The 18,861-nt window shown below is 28.8% G+C and overlaps 3 protein-coding genes across 4 annotated transcripts in view; 2 read left to right on the forward strand and 1 right to left on the reverse strand.

The window, feature by feature from the left end:
• LOC140668474 (kynurenine/alpha-aminoadipate aminotransferase, mitochondrial-like) overlaps positions 1 to 18,861 on the forward strand; it is a 39,092-nt gene that overhangs the window by 13,814 nt on the left and 6,417 nt on the right. The gene's annotated exons all lie outside the window — the stretch shown is intronic.
• The window catches only part of Fstl5 (follistatin-like 5), a 41,619-nt gene that overhangs the window by 2,797 nt on the left and 19,961 nt on the right, over positions 1 to 18,861 (forward strand). The gene's annotated exons all lie outside the window — the stretch shown is intronic.
• LOC140668482 (acyl-CoA Delta-9 desaturase) lies at positions 1,047 to 8,967 on the reverse strand. The gene is made up of 6 exons (XM_072897523.1): positions 8,890 to 8,967; positions 5,365 to 5,595; positions 4,707 to 4,837; positions 4,263 to 4,468; positions 3,096 to 3,278; positions 1,047 to 2,255 (listed from the first exon to the last, which is right to left on the reverse strand). Exons 2-6 carry the CDS (start codon positions 5,591 to 5,593, stop codon positions 1,991 to 1,993), a joined length of 1,014 nt encoding a protein of 337 aa, XP_072753624.1. The 5' UTR covers positions 5,594 to 5,595; positions 8,890 to 8,967; the 3' UTR covers positions 1,047 to 1,990.

The following is an 18,861-nucleotide window of genomic DNA, read 5'->3' on the forward strand; positions in this document are numbered from 1 at the left end:
GCATATATGCATACATATATGCGCGTATAGGGGTGCGCGTGACGGAACGACACGGCCGAGTCGCGCAGGCGCTACCTGTAGAGAGACTCGACGGAATACGTGATGATAAATACTAAATTTAACCCCCGGGTGAAACGTCAGGGTATCCGGATCGATAACACTTTTCTGGCGTCTCTCGTTCTTTTTTCATCGACAAAACGTGACTTCGCGCGTATGTAGGGCGTTTATATAAATCGCGTTGACCACAGAGGTCGCGTGCCCCGTCCGTGTGATACATTCGATATCCGTATCGTGTATAACAAAGGGTTCATTAAAATTCCACAGAACTTAAAATTCTGCGTTATCGGGCCAGGGCAAAAATTCACGCGAGGCTATGGGAAACGACAAAACGTACTGTCCGGATACTCGCAATAAAAATGCGGGCTTCGAATTCCAATGGAATTTTTAATAGCTAAAATTATTTTTCTTCAATATCAGTGTAAGAAAAATTTATGTTTTCTGCTATAATTAAAGCTTTCATTAGCTTATTACATAGCGTTCATAATCATATATATCTAGTGCGTATTCGCAAGTAAATACAATAAAATTAAACATAAAATATTTCACAACCGACATACACATAAAATTCCAACTATGTATTAATTAACTTAATTAACTACAAGTATTTCGCACTGTAAATTGAATAATAAAACTATTATATCTAACTAATTGTTACTAGAAGTATGCAGGTATATATAACTACAATTTCAAGAAACAAACTACAATAAAATAAGGTAAATATTGATAAAAATAAAGTATATAAAAAAAACAAAACTTTATTTTATTTTATATATAATTGCATATAATGTAAGTAATATTTAATTTAATTTTTAAGAGCACTTTAACCTATTCGTTTATTCTTGAATCCGTTATTATATAAAGAAGAAATCGAGAAAAATATATATATTTATAGGTATTTTATAAAAATATAGTTATGATATATAGGTATTTTATAAAAATAGTTATGATAATAACTATACACACAAATACAAATACACGTACACATTAAGTATTTATATGTTAAAATAATTAGTATCATGTAACGATATACACACATTCGCAACATCATTAGAAGTTATTATATTTTAACAACTTTCTAACTTAACTTCGTTTCTAACTTTATTTAATTTTGAAAAGAATAATCAACCATTTATATGCCCATATCAGTATAATATGAATCTATATTATTAATTTTCGTTTATTTCCATGTATGTTTTATACATTTCACGTATGAGAGATTATTAATTTCTACGGATGTAATTGAACAATGCACATCTTCCACGAAAATTCAAAGCAGATAATCCATTTAAAGGTAGTAATATTCTGTTCAAGAGATAATGTATTCCACCCCGAGGATGTAACACATATATATATTTCTATAATTCGAAAATTATACAATAGGATATAAAGCAGCCCTGTTTATTTAATGGGCCAAACGTAGCGAAAAAGAAACTAGAATAGCCGAAGAAAAAAAAATCACATTATCTCAATGAAAAAATTTTTATTCAATAAAAAAAAAAAGCAGAATGCGATTTTAATTTGTAAAAAGGAAATTTTATCTTTTGACACATTGATCGAAAATAAAATGCACGTGAGCAAATGCATTTGAATATGACAAAATGCATTTATTTATACACAGTTTTCAATTTGTATACTTCAACTTAATGCATCGTACTAAATTTATAAAATGTAGACTAAAATATCGAAAGGTACAATTATATTGGTTTTGATATATAAAGTAAATAATTCTCAAAAACTCATGCAAAAGCTAAAATAATGATGGTCTGATTAGTTTACAAGATAATAATACGAATTAACAAATTTCTTTAATGTACACATTGTTTGCATCTAAAGCGGTTAGATTAATTCTCTCGAATAGTCAAAAAGAAAGAAAATTAATACACCTACTCCGATTCTCGTTAGATCTTTTTTCCTTTTTATTATGTAATAGCTATATATCTACTTTGCTGTCGGTTTCGAGAAGATCTATATCGTTTTTCGCGCAAAATCTGTCGATCATCTCGGAATTAGGTGATTTCAGATTGTACGCCAACCCTAACCAGCCCATAAAATCTATAAAAGCGGTCGTCATATTGAGACGATACAAACCCAGTTCTGCGGCCTTATAGTCCCACGGGAAAGAATGATGGTAATTATGCCAACCCTCACCTGCAGAAATGAAAGCTACCATCCGATTCTCTGCTGCTTTATGATTTCTAAAACAGAAATAGAGAAATAAAGGAATTTCACTGCTCGATCTGATTGTGAGTCGGTTGTACGCGAACAAACTTCCGAGTCTCATACAGCAGATCATTTAAGCGGAATAATACATTTTACTTCTATCCTTTCTATTATAGTACACTGTATAAAATTCTCTTTAAGTAAATTTATCTTTTCCATGATCAATGTGTATCAATGGATACTTTATTTTAAAAAGTGTATAGAGATCTTAAGAGACAGAGACGATGTGAAAATTTGTAAAAAATGTGTCTTATAATATTAATTTTCCTTTTGCGAGACAAAAAATTGATTGAAATTCCTCATAAAACATACACATATATAAAACGCAAATCCTATCAGATAAAATCACAAAGAATATATTATTTATAAATACATTTACATTTTAGTATAGTATACATTTAAGAGAAAAATTAAGAATTTTTATGTGTTAAAAATTTAATGCATTCTAACTCTAATGATAGAAATTAATTTGTTATCTTTTTTATAATATAATGTAATATTAAAAAATTATATTGTGAAACATAATATTATTAAGAATTGTCAGAGATAATTGAAATTTATTAAATGGAAGTATCAATAACGCGGGCAAAGATTATTGCGCAATATCAATTTCCTTATTGTATGAAATATCTTATTTATCCAAAGAGCTGGATTATTCTCCACTTTTATTAAATGTCTTATCGAAAGAGAACATTTATAATCTTCTACGAGACAAATTATGATACTTTCCTATTTATACTTGAATGCAATTCGAATAATGTGTTGATTGATTGTAATGGCAATCGTACAAACGTGAACCCAAGAGATCGATGTACCTGTTATACGGTCGAGTACCCCATAAGTGAGCAAAACTATTAACAGAAAAAGTCCCATTCAATATATACACATAGCGTATAATCGTAGCACCTATGCTTATTATCCAGGTTTCATTCCATACATATACGGGTATCAGACTTGGTATAACAAAGCTTAGTGAAAGCATGATCGGCGGATAATATCTGCAATATAAAACATTTGCATTTGATTATTAATTAATCAGTAGTTAATTTAATTTTTTAAGTATTTAACGAGTCTCTCTTGTAGTTGACTTTCTCTTTGACGATCATAAATCAATTATATGACCTATAAATCAAATTACATTGCCAGACACGCGCTCAATTCCAATGAGATCTCTCACGTGATTGTCTTTTTCATCTCTCTCATATTCAGCATCATTAGCATCATACAACTATTCCTCATTATTAAATGATCATGCAAGAAATTTAACTGCAGCAAATAATCGCGATTTTTTTGCAAATTTTATCGGAAATTTTGCGAAAGTTCCCATTTGTTTTTTTCATGATTTTGAATGAAAATGCTAATATTCCTTCTTTTCAATCATTTTTTATTGATTCAAATAAATATAATACAGAGAAGAAGAGAGAAAAAAAGAATAGTTTGTTAAAATATTATAATTATGATTTGTACTAAAATATTATAATAGAATTTCTATTATAATATTTGATAACGCACCCTTTATAACAAAATGCAAATAGCTTTACAGTATATGTATAACAAATTGTCTTCTCTCTACTTTTCAAAAAATAATATTATATACATACATATTTAGAGAGATAACTAACAATAAATAAGAGAACACGTAATAGAAAAAAATATATAATTTTGTTACTTTTTTTAAAGAAAAAGAAGAGAGGAGCTTAATATTTTCATGCTATCTAAAAATTATTTCTATTTTTTTCTAAAAAGCATAAAACATATACTATTTTCTTTCTAAGAATTAATAAATATTAAATACATTTGACAGATTAAATTGTAATAAGACATATGACAAAGTTGGAACTGATTGATATGCTGGTAGAATTAATCAATTTGATTTAATTGTCGATTATGTTGATCATTCAACTGTTATATTTCCTGTGTTTTATTGTAATTCACAAGAAAATGTGATCATTGTTTTAAATATGTTGAAATGTTAAACTTACTTGTCGAAGAAACGTATCACAGGATCGGCAGCAATATCGCTCATATTTACATTTTTCCCATATTTTTTAACTGCCGGATGATGCTTCATCATTAACCAGCCGACATGTGAAAAGAAAAAGCCACGATTGGAATTATGCGGATCCGCGGATGTATCCGCGTATCTATGATGCGTTCGGTGGACACGAATCCATTTAGTTAGATGAGTCTGCAAAATAGAAAAATTCTGTAGAATTTTTTAAAATTGCACAAATTATATTAGACAAACTTGCAGATTCTCCGCAATCATTGTATATTCTATAGTATTCATCACTAAATTCGTTCAGTATCACATCAGTATTATATTTAATTTACTCAATTAATGAATTTATATTTTTATTTGATTAATTAATTGAGCAGATTTATTTAATTAATTAATTATATTAGGATATATTTTATGATCTTACCTGTCCGGCCATACAGTAAAAACAGGTGAGCATAATTTTGAGTGGCAGTTTGGCACTATAACTTCTATGTGCCCAAAAACGATGAGCACCTGCTGTTATACCCATACCAGTAAGAAATCCATATGCTATTTCTGAACACAGGAGATGAAATGAAAAAGTAACATCAGATTTTATTCTTTATCACATTTCAAACAAAATATACGTATATATATTAATTCTCAATTAGTTAATTATGAAATGTGAATATAAAGAACTAAATAGATTTTTATATCGTAAGATAATTTTCATAAAATAATGTCTCAAAACATTAAATGTGTGTTTTTTAACTTATAAATCAAATAAAATCAAATAAAAAGATTTTCATAAATTAAGTTTAAAATATGTTAATAAAAAATATAATTTTATTCTTTATTAAATTTTTGTACTTGCATGGAAGAAGAAACGACGGAGTTTAGTTTCACTTAAAGCTTACTTATTAAAATTTGAAAACGTTTGAAAAAATTGATTTCAAATTTTACAAAAAATTACGACTTTTTCTTTATCAATTATAGTCTACGTCGTACTATGAACCTTCAAGACGATAAAATTATATGAGATAAAATTATACAGATAATATTATATAAAATGGAGAATTAATTTTAATTTAATAAAAACGTACGAAATATCCAGGTCCAAAATTTGGCCTCGTGATATCGTGTGACGAATAAATAGACCGCAATGACATGGAGAACAAGAATACCAATGATATTGCGCCAAATTAATGGTTGTTCTGCCGGTGCGTTCTTTGGCGGTTGATCGAAAATCGAATTTTTATCATTTTCTGTTTCCGGCTGCGTTAACTTTTGGCTTTCATTGTCCTCGTATTCGGTTATTGTTGAGTTGTACATTGCTGGAATAAAATGTTTACAATAACATCGGTACGTTTGTTTATTTTATCAGTATTTGCTCGCATATTTATTACACATGAATCTAGAATAATATTTATTCTGATAAGAAAATCATTTACGCTATTTTGAAAAATATGAAATCATAATCTGCAGTCAATTTGTTGTTGTTCCTTCTCGCCTAAATTATTTAATATTTTTAGAGATTTTAATTCCATATTTTTATTATTTTTGTATTTTTTGTTTTATTATATTTGTATTTTATTTATTATTTAATTTTTATTTATGCAATATATTGGCTATTTTTTTATCTTAAAATACTTCTATTGTAGAAACTCCAATATATAATGTCAGTTTCATAACTCTACTCTAACAATACTCTATAAAAAACCTCGTAGCTTTATTAATATATATTTTTATTGTATATTGATATTTATAATATTATTAATATCAGTAATGTTTTTTATAAATTTATAAGAAAAGTTGATACAATATTGGATATTTTGGAATAAAAAAAGTATATCAAGATATGACTATTATATTGCATAAATGTTTTATTATAAAACAGATATAAATAGAGAATAATTATTATTAATGCTGCAATAAAAAATTAAAATGTAATTACATTTACAGTACCGAAATAATACAACTTAGCATATTTTACCTTTCCTATGATTTCTAATATTTATAACAAATATAAATATAAGTTAAACATAATAAATATGAATTAAATATAATATACAATGCTTTCTAAATAGATAAATATAAAAATTATCGTAAACTTCTTCGTAATTAATATAGCGATGTAAAATTAAATCGACAATATGCACCAAATATGTAACTGCCATGATATGCAAAAATGTTAATTATCCGACAATGTGTACATAGCATTAAGATTGAACATTTATATCTTAATGCTATGTAATTTTCACTTTGTTACGCGTCGAAGAATTATAACAAATCATCATAAAAGAAATCAATTTTTATAATCTAGTTACATGCAACAACAATTACTTTTGTTTACAAATTGCACGCAATGCGAGTCAGATTCGTATCAATCTCATTATAAAATGATCTCGCTTGTGATTAACTAACCACAAGCCACAGGCGCTTATACGAGCGGAATGCCAACATTCGCGACTCTCTTTCGCGGCGAGATGATTAACATGTCCATGCAAAACATGACAATGTAATCAACATTCACAGTCAAGGCAATTACATGTTAAGCCTGTCTAGCCGATCTTTTTCGTCAAATTTGTTTTGAAAGTGTAAAAACGAATTATTTATCAAAGACGCGTTACATTTCAATACAGTTATATTCTTGTGATCGCAACTGTTACATGTCGCATTTTATGTGTAATAATTGAAACAATGGTCGAAAAGTTTGATTTAAAAAAAACATATAAAATAATTTTGTATTATAAAATTACAGAATACTTCTCTAAATGTATAACTGCAATCTTCTTTTCTTTTTATTATATTAATCCTTCTATAATTAATTATTATTAAAAATAGAATATTAGTAGAATAAATCATATAATTTCTTAAAAATTAACAATATTTTTATGTACCATATTATAGTAAAATTATACATATTTAGTAATAATGAATTGAATATTAAATAGTTCCCTTACTAGAGTTACAATAAAATAAAAATAGAAAAAAATTTAAATTTGAAGATACAATTCAAAAAGCACACATAATTAGATAAAGATATATACATTTAGACAAATGCACGAAAATGTAGATAACATAAAAATACAACATAAAAATTTGTATAATAGAAAAGTTCTCTTAAAAGAAAAAGAGAGGAAGAGAGACAGTTTACAATAAAGACAAAATTTTATTATGAATAATCAAAATAATAATAAATCTTTATGCACTTTCCTAAATGCATGTTTAAGATTACAATTACTATTTTTTTTTAAATATTAGAAAGATTTCAGTTTTGTAATAAACCATGTTTCTATTTATGCGATTAAACGTTTTGTTATAAATATAACGGATATACTTTTCAATCGAAATGAAAGCAATTTGTTGTACAGTTAAACAATTTTTAATATACAAATGCGAGTTTTATTAAAGTACACGATGAAAATGTGTGCAAAAACTTATGAAATCTTTTTTCGCGACAATTATTCATCCAGTTCTTTCGACAAATTATTACATCCGACCATTCCGAAGCGATTCAACGTACCGTGCTATACAGAGAAGTTAAAGTGGAGTACTATAATTACGAATATTAAAAGAGTATAATAAATGCACAGTCACTTACGATGCGATACACATGACAAGAGCTTTCCTTATGAAATTAATTACATCGTGAATGCACTTTAAAAAAATCTCAGAAATCTCATTAGATATGCTAATTTTACATGTTCCGTTATCTATGCTCTAATTTTTCCAAGTGCATAAATATATTTTTTTTATAAAAAAAAAAGCATAGAAAGCGTAAGAAGTATTTTGGATGTCATTTCAAAATAATTATAAAAAGAAAGACAGTGTTTATATATGCAGGAGATACAATTTTTGACATCTATCAAAAATCGAAAGTAATGTTAAGATTGTGTTTTCCAATATTTTAGACCTAATATTTTATTAAAAATTTGTCCAATTGTACAGTACGTTTTGGCATTAAAATTTAATAATAGCACACAGCTGAGAACAGATACATATAATCTCGATGTCATTAAGTATCTTTGCAGAAAAGAATAATAAGAGCCCCGAATCATATTCGAATTAATATGAAAAACAAAATATATATACTTGTAATTCTTTTATTTGATTCGAAAGAAATTGCCACGAGATATGTTTACCAAAAGTTACGTCGCGTGTTTTATTGACATTGTCGATTTCGTTGCCTTTCTCGTCTGATTTTTAAAAAATACGTCAATCACAAAATTCAATAATTTAATTAACTTTAAGCTATATGTGAGAATGTGAGAGGATAAGAGTAGATTTAGGAATTAAAATTTAGAGAAGGTATTTATGTATGTATATATATATATATATATATATATATATATATATATATTTATCGATGTTATTGTGTTGCGAAAAAGAGAGAGTAGGCATGTTGTATGATGTGATCGAGGAAAGGTATGGAAGAATGAGTGATTTAGACTTTTTGTAATCCAAGTCCCTTCTTGGCTTATATGCTGATGAATAAAATTATCTATCTAATTAACTTTAAGCTAGAAAAATCATATTGCATTCACAAGTACCATTCTATTTTCGATTAAGAATTTCATGCGATAATTTAAGTTGATATAATTAAACAAACCAAAAGCTGTACTTACTGTGGACGATTCGGTGTACGTATAAATGTCTCAAAGTACTATCGAACGAACCAGATAAGAATGAAAGACCGACGTACGTTGTACTACTTCTCACCTATTTCACTGGATAACATATAGTAGCACGGTGTTTATAAGGAACTCCCCTTCCATGCATGTGCATCCGAGACATTAATAAAATATAATATATCGGGGAAGGAGAAATGTGTAAATTGTGATTCGCGCGGTAGTGGTTTTGTTTTAGCCCAAGATAATATCAATTCTGCTTCCCTTGAAACTTTCGCTGTTCTCTCAACTTCCTATGCTCTTTCAATTTCTGTAAACATTTACCGTAACTCCTTGTCACATCTATGTATATACCACATCTACGTTACATATAACGCGATACAATAATACAACTAAAATGTATGTAGTTTAAAAAAAAAAATTAAACATGAAATTTTTATTTAAAGATAAGGGAAATATTTATTTAGCAATAAGAATTCTACTTGTGATTACATATCGAATCTAAATCGGAATGATAAAGAAACTATATAGGATAGAGTTCATACCGAGAATGTCCTTTATATACTTTTTAATACATCACGCTAAATTAGCAGCTTCTTTTTTATTTTAAATTTTATTTTATAACACAAAAAAAGTTAATAAAATCATAATTTTTGTTAAATCATATTTTACTTTTATATGCATTTTCACTGATTTTTTATAAAATATATTGTTTAACACATTTTTGGCATGTATATTCAACGATTACAATCTCGTTAATTTATTTTCATTTCTCGTAAAGACACAAATAAATAAAACGTGCAAATTGAATAATCATGAGCGCATATTACCATCAATCGTTCTTATATATGTAGTCCACATGTGCAGCCATTGTCGCGAGAGAACGACGATGATTCTTTTCTCGCCCCAGATTTCCGACGCTGTCGCGCATTGTGAAATGCGGGAACATTTACAGCGATATTAAAATGATCGATACGTTGCACTAGATGACAGAAATAGACAAATATTTATATCATATGTTCGCATAAAGGCTAAATATATTCGGCCCTTACATGTGCCAGTTGTATATATGAATACTATGTTATATACACGTAAAAGGCGCGAGAAGTCGCACAACACGTTACCCTGGATATAGACCCTCTCTACACAGAATACATGTGTATGTATGCGTGTTTATGTGGGATGATAAATACTAAATTTAACCGCTGGATAAAATGACGCGACGTCAAGATATTCGGATCGATAACACGTATCTCCCTTTCTTTTTTTATCGGCTAAACGTGACTTTGCGTATGTAGGGCGTGTATATAAATCGTTGACCGCAGGGGTCGCACGGAGATGCGTGCTTTATCCGTTTGGTACATCCGATACGTATCATGTGTGACAAAGCCTCTTCGTTAAAATTTCGCAGCGCTTAAAATCCCGCACTATCCGGGGTAAAAATTTTGCAAGATTGTTTTGCGCAAAACACGACAAAGAATATTAACCATCTAGTATATTAGTAATTCAAAGCGAGGACTTGAAGAGAATTTTTAGTAACATAATATTATTTGTTATAATATAAATTTGTTATACATAATTTATTTGTAAGATATTTTTTATTATCGCGTAAAAACAAAAATAGTTTTACAAATTTTAATAATTAAAGCTTTCAAAATCTTGTTTTATGTATCTCTACAAGCATACAACAATAAATAAATATTACATATTAAAAAATCAGTTACAAAGGAAATCCTAACAATAGCAGTCAGCAGATGTCAGATTTTTTTTTTATTTCTCTTTCGTTTTTTGCTTTTTTATTCAATAACAGCTATATATTTCAGAGATATTTGTTTTGCGTTTGATCTCGAGAGATCCATCACCTTTTTTCACACAAAATCTGTCAATCATTTCTCTAGTCTTCATCTCAGTATCTCTGAATCATATGTCAATCCCACTAGACCATGAAATCTATAAAAGCGGTCATTCGATTAAGATGATGAAAGTCTAGCTCCGCAACTTTATAGTCCTACGGAAAGCAATAATGATAATAATGATAATTGTGCCAGTCCTCGATAGCGTATCGTTCTTCGTTAAACTTTTTGTAACAAGAAATACTAAAAGAGGGAGAGTTTCTCTATTTAATTCAGATCCGAACAAACTCTTCTGCCGGGAAATCTCATATAGTAGATTATTTAAACAGGAATGAGATACTTTACAATTTCTATCTATTAAAGATATCTTTGTACGTGAAACTTTTTTTTAGTAAACCTATAATTTTATAATAATAATTGATATACTTACTTTATTTGAAAATATACATGAATTTAAGAAAATTTTAAGATTCACGAAAAAAATGTTTTACTCTTTATAATAATTGATTCTTTTTCGCGAGTAAACGAATATCAAACGTATATAAAACAAAAATTAGAATGTATTCTTTCTAAATGTACGTTTATAAATATCTAATTGATTAAAATTTTATCAATTAATAAAAATTAATTTGTTATCTATTACTCCTTTTTATTTGCAACAGTTAGAACACATGTTCCAAAAAAAACTAAACTCTGTTTAAAGTACTATAAATGGTATCATTGTAGTGGGAATAAACATAATTAACAGAATTAGTGAACAAATCGGGGATTTAAGCTAAAAATTTGCATTCCTAGAAAGGTATAGCGCTTGGTCAGAAGATTAATCGCATCTCTTGACTGGGAAAGCTAGTGAGATAAGTTGTGAAGCAAATTAGATTAAACATATTTTTAATTCAAAATTCACTACAAATCTTTATAATTTACAAGATATATGATGTCTCTACGATCAATCATTTTTCTTTTATATTTATAAAAATCTAACTTATTTAATCAAAATGAGAATTTAATCACAATGAGTCAGCAAAATGAGACAAAATTAATGATGATCGTTGGAAAATTTTATCATTAGAAAATTCCTGCAATGTCTAATTTATCAATGAATATAGATTATTCCACTTAAATCTATTTTAAAAATATCATATCGAAAAAATTCTATATTCTTTTGTAATAAATAATGATACTTTCTACCTTTATATCTGAACACAATGGGAATGTTGTATTGATCGGTTCCGATGATGATCGTATAAATGCGAATCCAGAGAGGTTTTTATATACCTTTTGTACGATATGTGGAAAACTGTTGACGAAAAATGCAGCCACACGTAACGGGAAAATACAGCGTAATATTTATGTTTATAGTGCTGGGTTTTGTTCCGCAAATAAACCGGTACCAGTAGCTGGCAAGATGAAGCGACAACATAATTGACCAGTAATACCTGCAATAAAAAACATTTGCAAGCGTCATACGTGCTCAACGGTTTTCTTTTACAGCATTGCATAGCTCAAGCGCACATATAAATCAAAATTAATTGCGATACGCGTGCTCAATCTCACTCTCTAATGAAACACCTCTTGCAATTAATTCTACTTGATGTATCTAAGCACAACGTCACGTCATTTCAGACAAATAACCACCAAGTAATCTTGCAAAAGCAGCCCAATGTGATCGTGACTTTTGTTATCAATTTTAACCATATTTTCTAATTATTTTTTAGTATCTACCTTCTTTTCATTTATTAATTCATAAGAAGAAAAAAAGAGAAAAATTTTATGAAACTTAAAAATATCAATCTGAATTTAAATCATGAATATATATACATATATAAACTATTTTTCAATTTTATTCTACAATATTATTATTATTAAATTAGCATACTTATATTATTAAATTCAGCGTTATATCACAATGAAAATATCATTGAGTCAGGGGAATTATATGCAGAATTAATAGTACAGTTTAATTATGTAGCACTGTATCATGTTAATGAGAATATAGACAATACAAGTATAAATGTTTGTAATTATTTGCCATCATTATTTACTAAAGTCAATTATTTACTTAAATTTATTACTACGATTGTGCATTTAATGATTTGTTATCCTGCTTTTATTATCTAAACTAGCACGCTAGCAGAAATAGTCACCTGCGATTAGTACATACATATATGTATTTAACACACACCAAATGCGTCATAAAAAATTCGCAAAAAATGCACGAAAGTAGATTTAACACATTAAAAACTGTACTGTACTTAGGGATGTAAATTGCACACTTTGTATAAAAAATACTGCGTCTTAACATATTTTTTAACGAAGAAAAACAAATCTGTCCGAGTAATAATTCATTATATATATATAGATAATAAATTTTAAGGTGGCCATTAACTAATCAGGTGATTACTCTTGCAATATTTAAAGATCTTACTTGTCCGTCCGTTGCAGCATAAATAAATGAACAGAACTCTGAGTGGCAGTTTGAGTTTATAGCTTCTATGTGCTCAAAGACGATGAGCTCCTGCTGTTACTACATCCAAACCAGCAGCACATCTATTTATTATTTCTAAATACGAGAAATGTGAAATGAGAAAGCAAGATCAGACTTTTTTATTCTTTATCATTTCAAGCGAAATATACGATATAATTCGCAAGTAGGAAACTGTAAAACATTTAAAAAAAAGCAAAAATTAAACTAAAGGTCCTTATATTGTAAAATGGGATAATTTTTATAAAAGAAATTAAATAAAATAAAATTTAATTAGAAATAAAAGATATAATTATATCTTATATCATTAATACATAATATATACATATGTATGATATACAATTAATAAGGATATAATAATTATATAATATAAAAGACACAATTATATATTATATAATAATTCTTGACTTTCTCTCTCTCTCTCTCTCTCTCTCTCTCTCTCTCTCTCTCTCTCTCTCTCTCTCTCTCTCTCTCTCTCTCTCTCTCTCTCTCTCTCTCTCTTTTGATAAATCAGTGTGATAGACAAATATGAACTTTTAGGAACTATACTAGAAAGTATTAATTCACAAATAAGTATTTTAATATTCTAAGTTTCATAAAAAACTGCATTATGTAATGCAGTTTTCTGTGAATAGTTTTCTAACAATACAAATGTAATCTGTATTATGCTGTGAAATTATCGTATTATCTTGTTAAAGGATGAAAAATTATAGGATTATAAAATTATAGGATGCAAAATTAAATTCGATTTAACAAATACATACCAAATCCTGATCCAAAATTTCGTCTCGTCATATCGCGTGACGAACGTGCAGATGGGCATGACGTGGAGAAGGACGATACCAGTGATATTGCGCCAAATTAATGGCTGTACCGTCAATATGTGCTCCTTCAGCGGTTGATCGAGTCTCGAGTCCCTGTCATTTCCCATTCCTGCTCGCTCTAATTTTTGACCTTTATTGTTCTCGCATTCGATTATCGTTGTCTGTACTACGACAGAAATCGAAATTGCATTTGTGTAATTGTCAGAGGTCAAACGATAGAAATTATCTTAAAGATAAACAATTTTCGTGATTGCATTACATAACGTGTTATTTACAAAATTACATGACGATCGCTTAACCCAAGAGGTAGGCTTCGTATCGATCTAATTAAAAAGGGATCTAACAAGATTGTTAACAAAATTGTTAACCGTAGACCTATAGCTTTGGCGTCTAGTATATAATGACCATACCAACATTAAACGAGTATCTGAATCGCGAAATGCCTTTTGTCATGCATCACGGAGATGATGACTTCTCTCGCTCATGTTTCCGCATCGCCGCGCTTTCACATTGTTCCTAATGAGCATAATACTGGCTCTCTCTCTCCTGCTACAAGACGAGTAGCATTCTCACACGAAACGTGATAATGCGTATTCGTGGTCAAGGTATGGCATGCGTGACCATTCAGTCTGTCTTACCGGCATGCGTTTGACTGACAATGAGTTTATCGTAACAAAAATAATGATATATATAATAATTAGAACAGTAAAAGGAACGAAAATTTATATAATTAAAAGAAGAACATATATAATAGGAAGAAAGAAAATTTATATAATAAAAAATCGTATATAAAAGTTTCAATTATTTGGAAACAGGTGGATTTTCTATTAAAAAGTTATCAAGATGACAAATTTTGAAAATATTAATTTTAGAATCTTACAATATTTAATAATATTTCTTTTTGATATTAAATAAATAACATTGTTAAGAAGTTATGTCAGCAGTGCTATTAATTACTTTGAAAATTATTAATCAGATAAACTGGAAAATATAAGTCTAAAATACAATAAGATAATATGCATGACAAACACATATTTATATATAATAAATAATAAATTTGTATAGAAAAAAATTATTTTTTATATTAAAATATTCCTTAAAAAATTTATAATATTGAGAAATATCTAATAATTAAATTTATAAAGAACAACAATATATTATCTAGTTTATCTGTAAATGCATTTCGCAAAATAACACACAATTATTACTTACTTGCTGTAAAGAACCTTTCAAATAAAAGTCTTGCAATAGCAAATTGCGCAAACATTTTAATTTGTGCGATTTAACATTTAATTATAGAAAAACACCTGTGACGAATACACTTTTATTGAAACGATTTACGAAGGCAACTTGTTATACGACAGCGTGTTCAGTTTCCGATCGATGCGAAACTCGATTGAGGTGAACGGTGAAAGTATGCGCAAAAAACGTATAAAATCTCACCTAGCAACGATTATTCGACCGTCCGGTTCTTTTGACAAATCGTTGCATCTAAACGTCCTGTCACACGATGCGACGGATGTTCTTGTGAATTTCGCGAGATATGTTATACATATATTGATATGCGGAACATTATAATTACAATATAATTATGGGATAATAAATGAGCTGTCACTTTCGATGCGAGTGCCCGCGGCACACAAGACCTTTCTTCCACAAAGTCAATCCCGCGAATGCACTTGGAAAGTTTCCGGAACCAATAATGTCAGTCACACTTTCCGCTATGTGTATCAGCACATTCTACGTTTTTATCGTAGTCATTAGCTTCTGCGGATCAAATTTTTTTTCAATTCACACAAAAAAAAAAAAAAAAAACAAATTTTTAAAATGTTATATCAAAAGAATTTACAAAAGAAAGATAATTCTTGTCATAATGATATCAAGATCAAGAAATAGAAAGGATAACGTTGTCTTCCAATTTTTATCGAATTAACTCTGCTTGCGATATCCAAAAATAGCGAGAGTTAATATATTATCTCGATGTCAAAGTGTCTATTTCATTGTAGAAATGTATATATAGAAGAAGTTGATTCCAATTAATAATTTACAGACGAAACTTTATACGTGCAATTAGATTCGACTGTCGCCAAAAACTGCAGTCGTATCATGCAATCGTTCTATCGGTATCGACTTTGCCACGTCGTCTGATTTTAGCGAGCATCTCATCGGTGTAATTTAGTGTGTTAATAATCAAGGGAAAACGGTTGCTCTGGTGGTTTCCCTTTGTTATAAAGCGCGGTCGTGATTTTCCTAAACCATTTTGTTTTCCGCTTAAGGAGCCCCGCGCAATGACTCCTACGTTAATATGTATGAACCAGCCGGGAGATTTCTGTCGGCATAAATGCGGATAATGCGGCACTATCACAGCCTGCCTACATCGTGTAGTTTACAAACCTACCCCCTTTCCTTTAATCTCACCTCAAGCTTAACGTGGCGGAAATGCACGCTAGATCGCGTTTGGTACCGAAACAATGGGTATAAGAAAGCACGATTGCGCACGGGAGCCCGTAAATTTCTTCAGAGCAATGATATCCGCGCGAATAATATTCTGACGAAAATATAAACTTAACGCACTACGTTTATCGATAATGCACGATAAATTGTACGAGATGTGTTTTTTAATAAACAATATATAGTTTAATAAATAAATTTAATAAACGATAATATGTATATAAACGGTTATGTAACCTGCATGGATTACGTCTGATTTTTTAGAGCAATATATTTATTATCAAGTGTATATTTTTGCTGTTCATATTGGTTAAACTATGGGAACCAATTAGTTGGAATAAATGGTCGCCGAGAGAGTTAAATGCATTGCTTCCCTTAAAATCCCGGTTTACACTATTGCGGTGAAAATCGATAGAGGTTTACGGAAATGATTACGATAGGACAGTTCCGCTGTATCCGAAAGAGAGATCTTTCCTGACAGGTATTATTGAGAGGGAAACGTTCACACTTTCACGGAAAAAAAACACATATTTAAGATATCGACTCCTTATTGCATCTAATTCATTTATTAAAAGAATTTTACTCAAATCGATACTTTTCCTCAGATGCAAGTTGTTTATTATTTCTCAAGAATTGAAAAACCGATATCGTATCAAATCAAACAGTATATTATTGAAGATTTTTAAAAATCGCGGTTTCATAAAAGTAAAGATATATGTGTACAGGATATATGTTCCTAATGTGCACAAAATTCGAGAAGTGATTCTTTGAGTAATTTCTTGAAGAGAAGTTTATATACATCAATGTCGTAAATGGTAGAGGTATAGGACATTTTAAAAATATTTAGTTAAAGTAGCCGCCTCGATTCCCAGAATTGAATCCGTTGACTTTTTTTCTCTTTAGGGTCTTATTCCTTGGTTTATACCACCCGAATGAAATATTAAAAATATTGAAGATTTAAGGAATCGTATAGTTGCATTATGCGAAATAATCCGAAATAATAAATATAATACCTGGTATTTTATCGAACATATTCGTCAATCGATGAATCAGAAGGAGATTCTTGTATCATGGCTGGAGGTGGTCGTTTCCAACAGCTCCTATAATTTTATTTAATTTTGTTTGTGTCAAAATATATTTTTTGTAATCTCATTTTTTTAAACCTTAAACATTCTGTAACTTAAAAACTATGCTATTCAGGATATTGATATATATATATATGTATGTGTAAACTATTCTTTAAGAAATTATTACTCAAGAAATCACCCCCCAAAATTTTGCATACATGTTTAGGAGCACCCTATATGCAATACCTATATACATATATCTCTATTAAAATTATTTTGATTTTCAATATTTCTGATCGAAAAAATGCTTGGAGATTCGTGATGGAAAAATAAATAAATTGAATGTAAAAATCTCTCTCGACAAGCAAAATGTGATGCACATATTTAGTTAGGTAAAATTAATTTTATCGTTCTTTAACATGGATATACGCTATCCGACGTATAAAGATAAAGAGACCGGCGCGAAAATGTTCTCTTTACCTCTTTAATTATATAGCGAATTCAATTGGATGCACTAATGCGCGCTGGTGCGCACTAAATGTTACTTTATTCAGTTTTTTGTTCGGTTGCTTTCGAAAAAAGCGGAGAAAGGGTGCGTTTAATGCGCACTAGTGCATCCAACCGAATTTGTTAATTGACGCGTGTATGCATTATCAAAGAGGTGCAAAGTTATAAAGATAAGCGAAGTTTCACCTCATCATACAAGACAGAAATTTTAACGCTTACATTTTTCGTCAATTTTGACTCAATGGTTATTTTATATCACAATCATTCAATCTACAACAATAATAATTGCACTTCTTTTAGTAATTACTATTTTCAAGATATCCTTTTTTTGTTACATAATTTTCGAAAACAGACCTTACATAATAATTTGTAAAGAAATTATATCATCAACTACATCATATCATTTCTATAATAAATTATATATCTTTTATTTTTCAGTACAGATGACTTTTTGTACGCATTAAGAAAAATCTGAGAGAAAAAAAGAATTTAATTAATATGATAATATGATAATTAATATGATTTTTTATATCTTAATGTTTCTGCAATATTTTATAAAGCGATCAGATACAAAACCTGTTAAGTAGTTCAAAATTTGAGCTGGAGAATTAATTTTCTATTTAAATTCATTTTAAAAATAAATTTTTATACACTTTCTTTGAATATGTAAATTAATTTTTAAAAAATCAACTCATCATATAAGAAAATATTTATGTCAATATATAACGCATTAAAATATTTTCACAAAAAAAAAAAAAAAAAAAAAAAAAATAAAAATTTTTCAA

The sequence above is a fragment of the Anoplolepis gracilipes genome, chromosome 8 (genome assembly GCF_047496725.1).
Source record: "Anoplolepis gracilipes chromosome 8, ASM4749672v1, whole genome shotgun sequence".
Classification (NCBI taxonomy): Eukaryota; Metazoa; Arthropoda; class Insecta; order Hymenoptera; family Formicidae; genus Anoplolepis; species Anoplolepis gracilipes.

Coding starts and splice junctions, on each gene's coding strand:
- LOC140668482 (XM_072897523.1), bottom strand. CDS start 5,593: ATGTACAACTCAACAATAACCGAATACGAGGACAATGAAAGCCAAAAG. Junction 4,838..5,364: donor ATTTTGGACCTGGATATTTC/GTACGTTTTTAT, acceptor TCCTGTGTTCAG/AAATAGCATATGGATTTCTT. Junction 4,469..4,706: donor TTTACTGTATGGCCGGACAG/GTAAGATCATAA, acceptor TCTATTTTGCAG/ACTCATCTAACTAAATGGAT.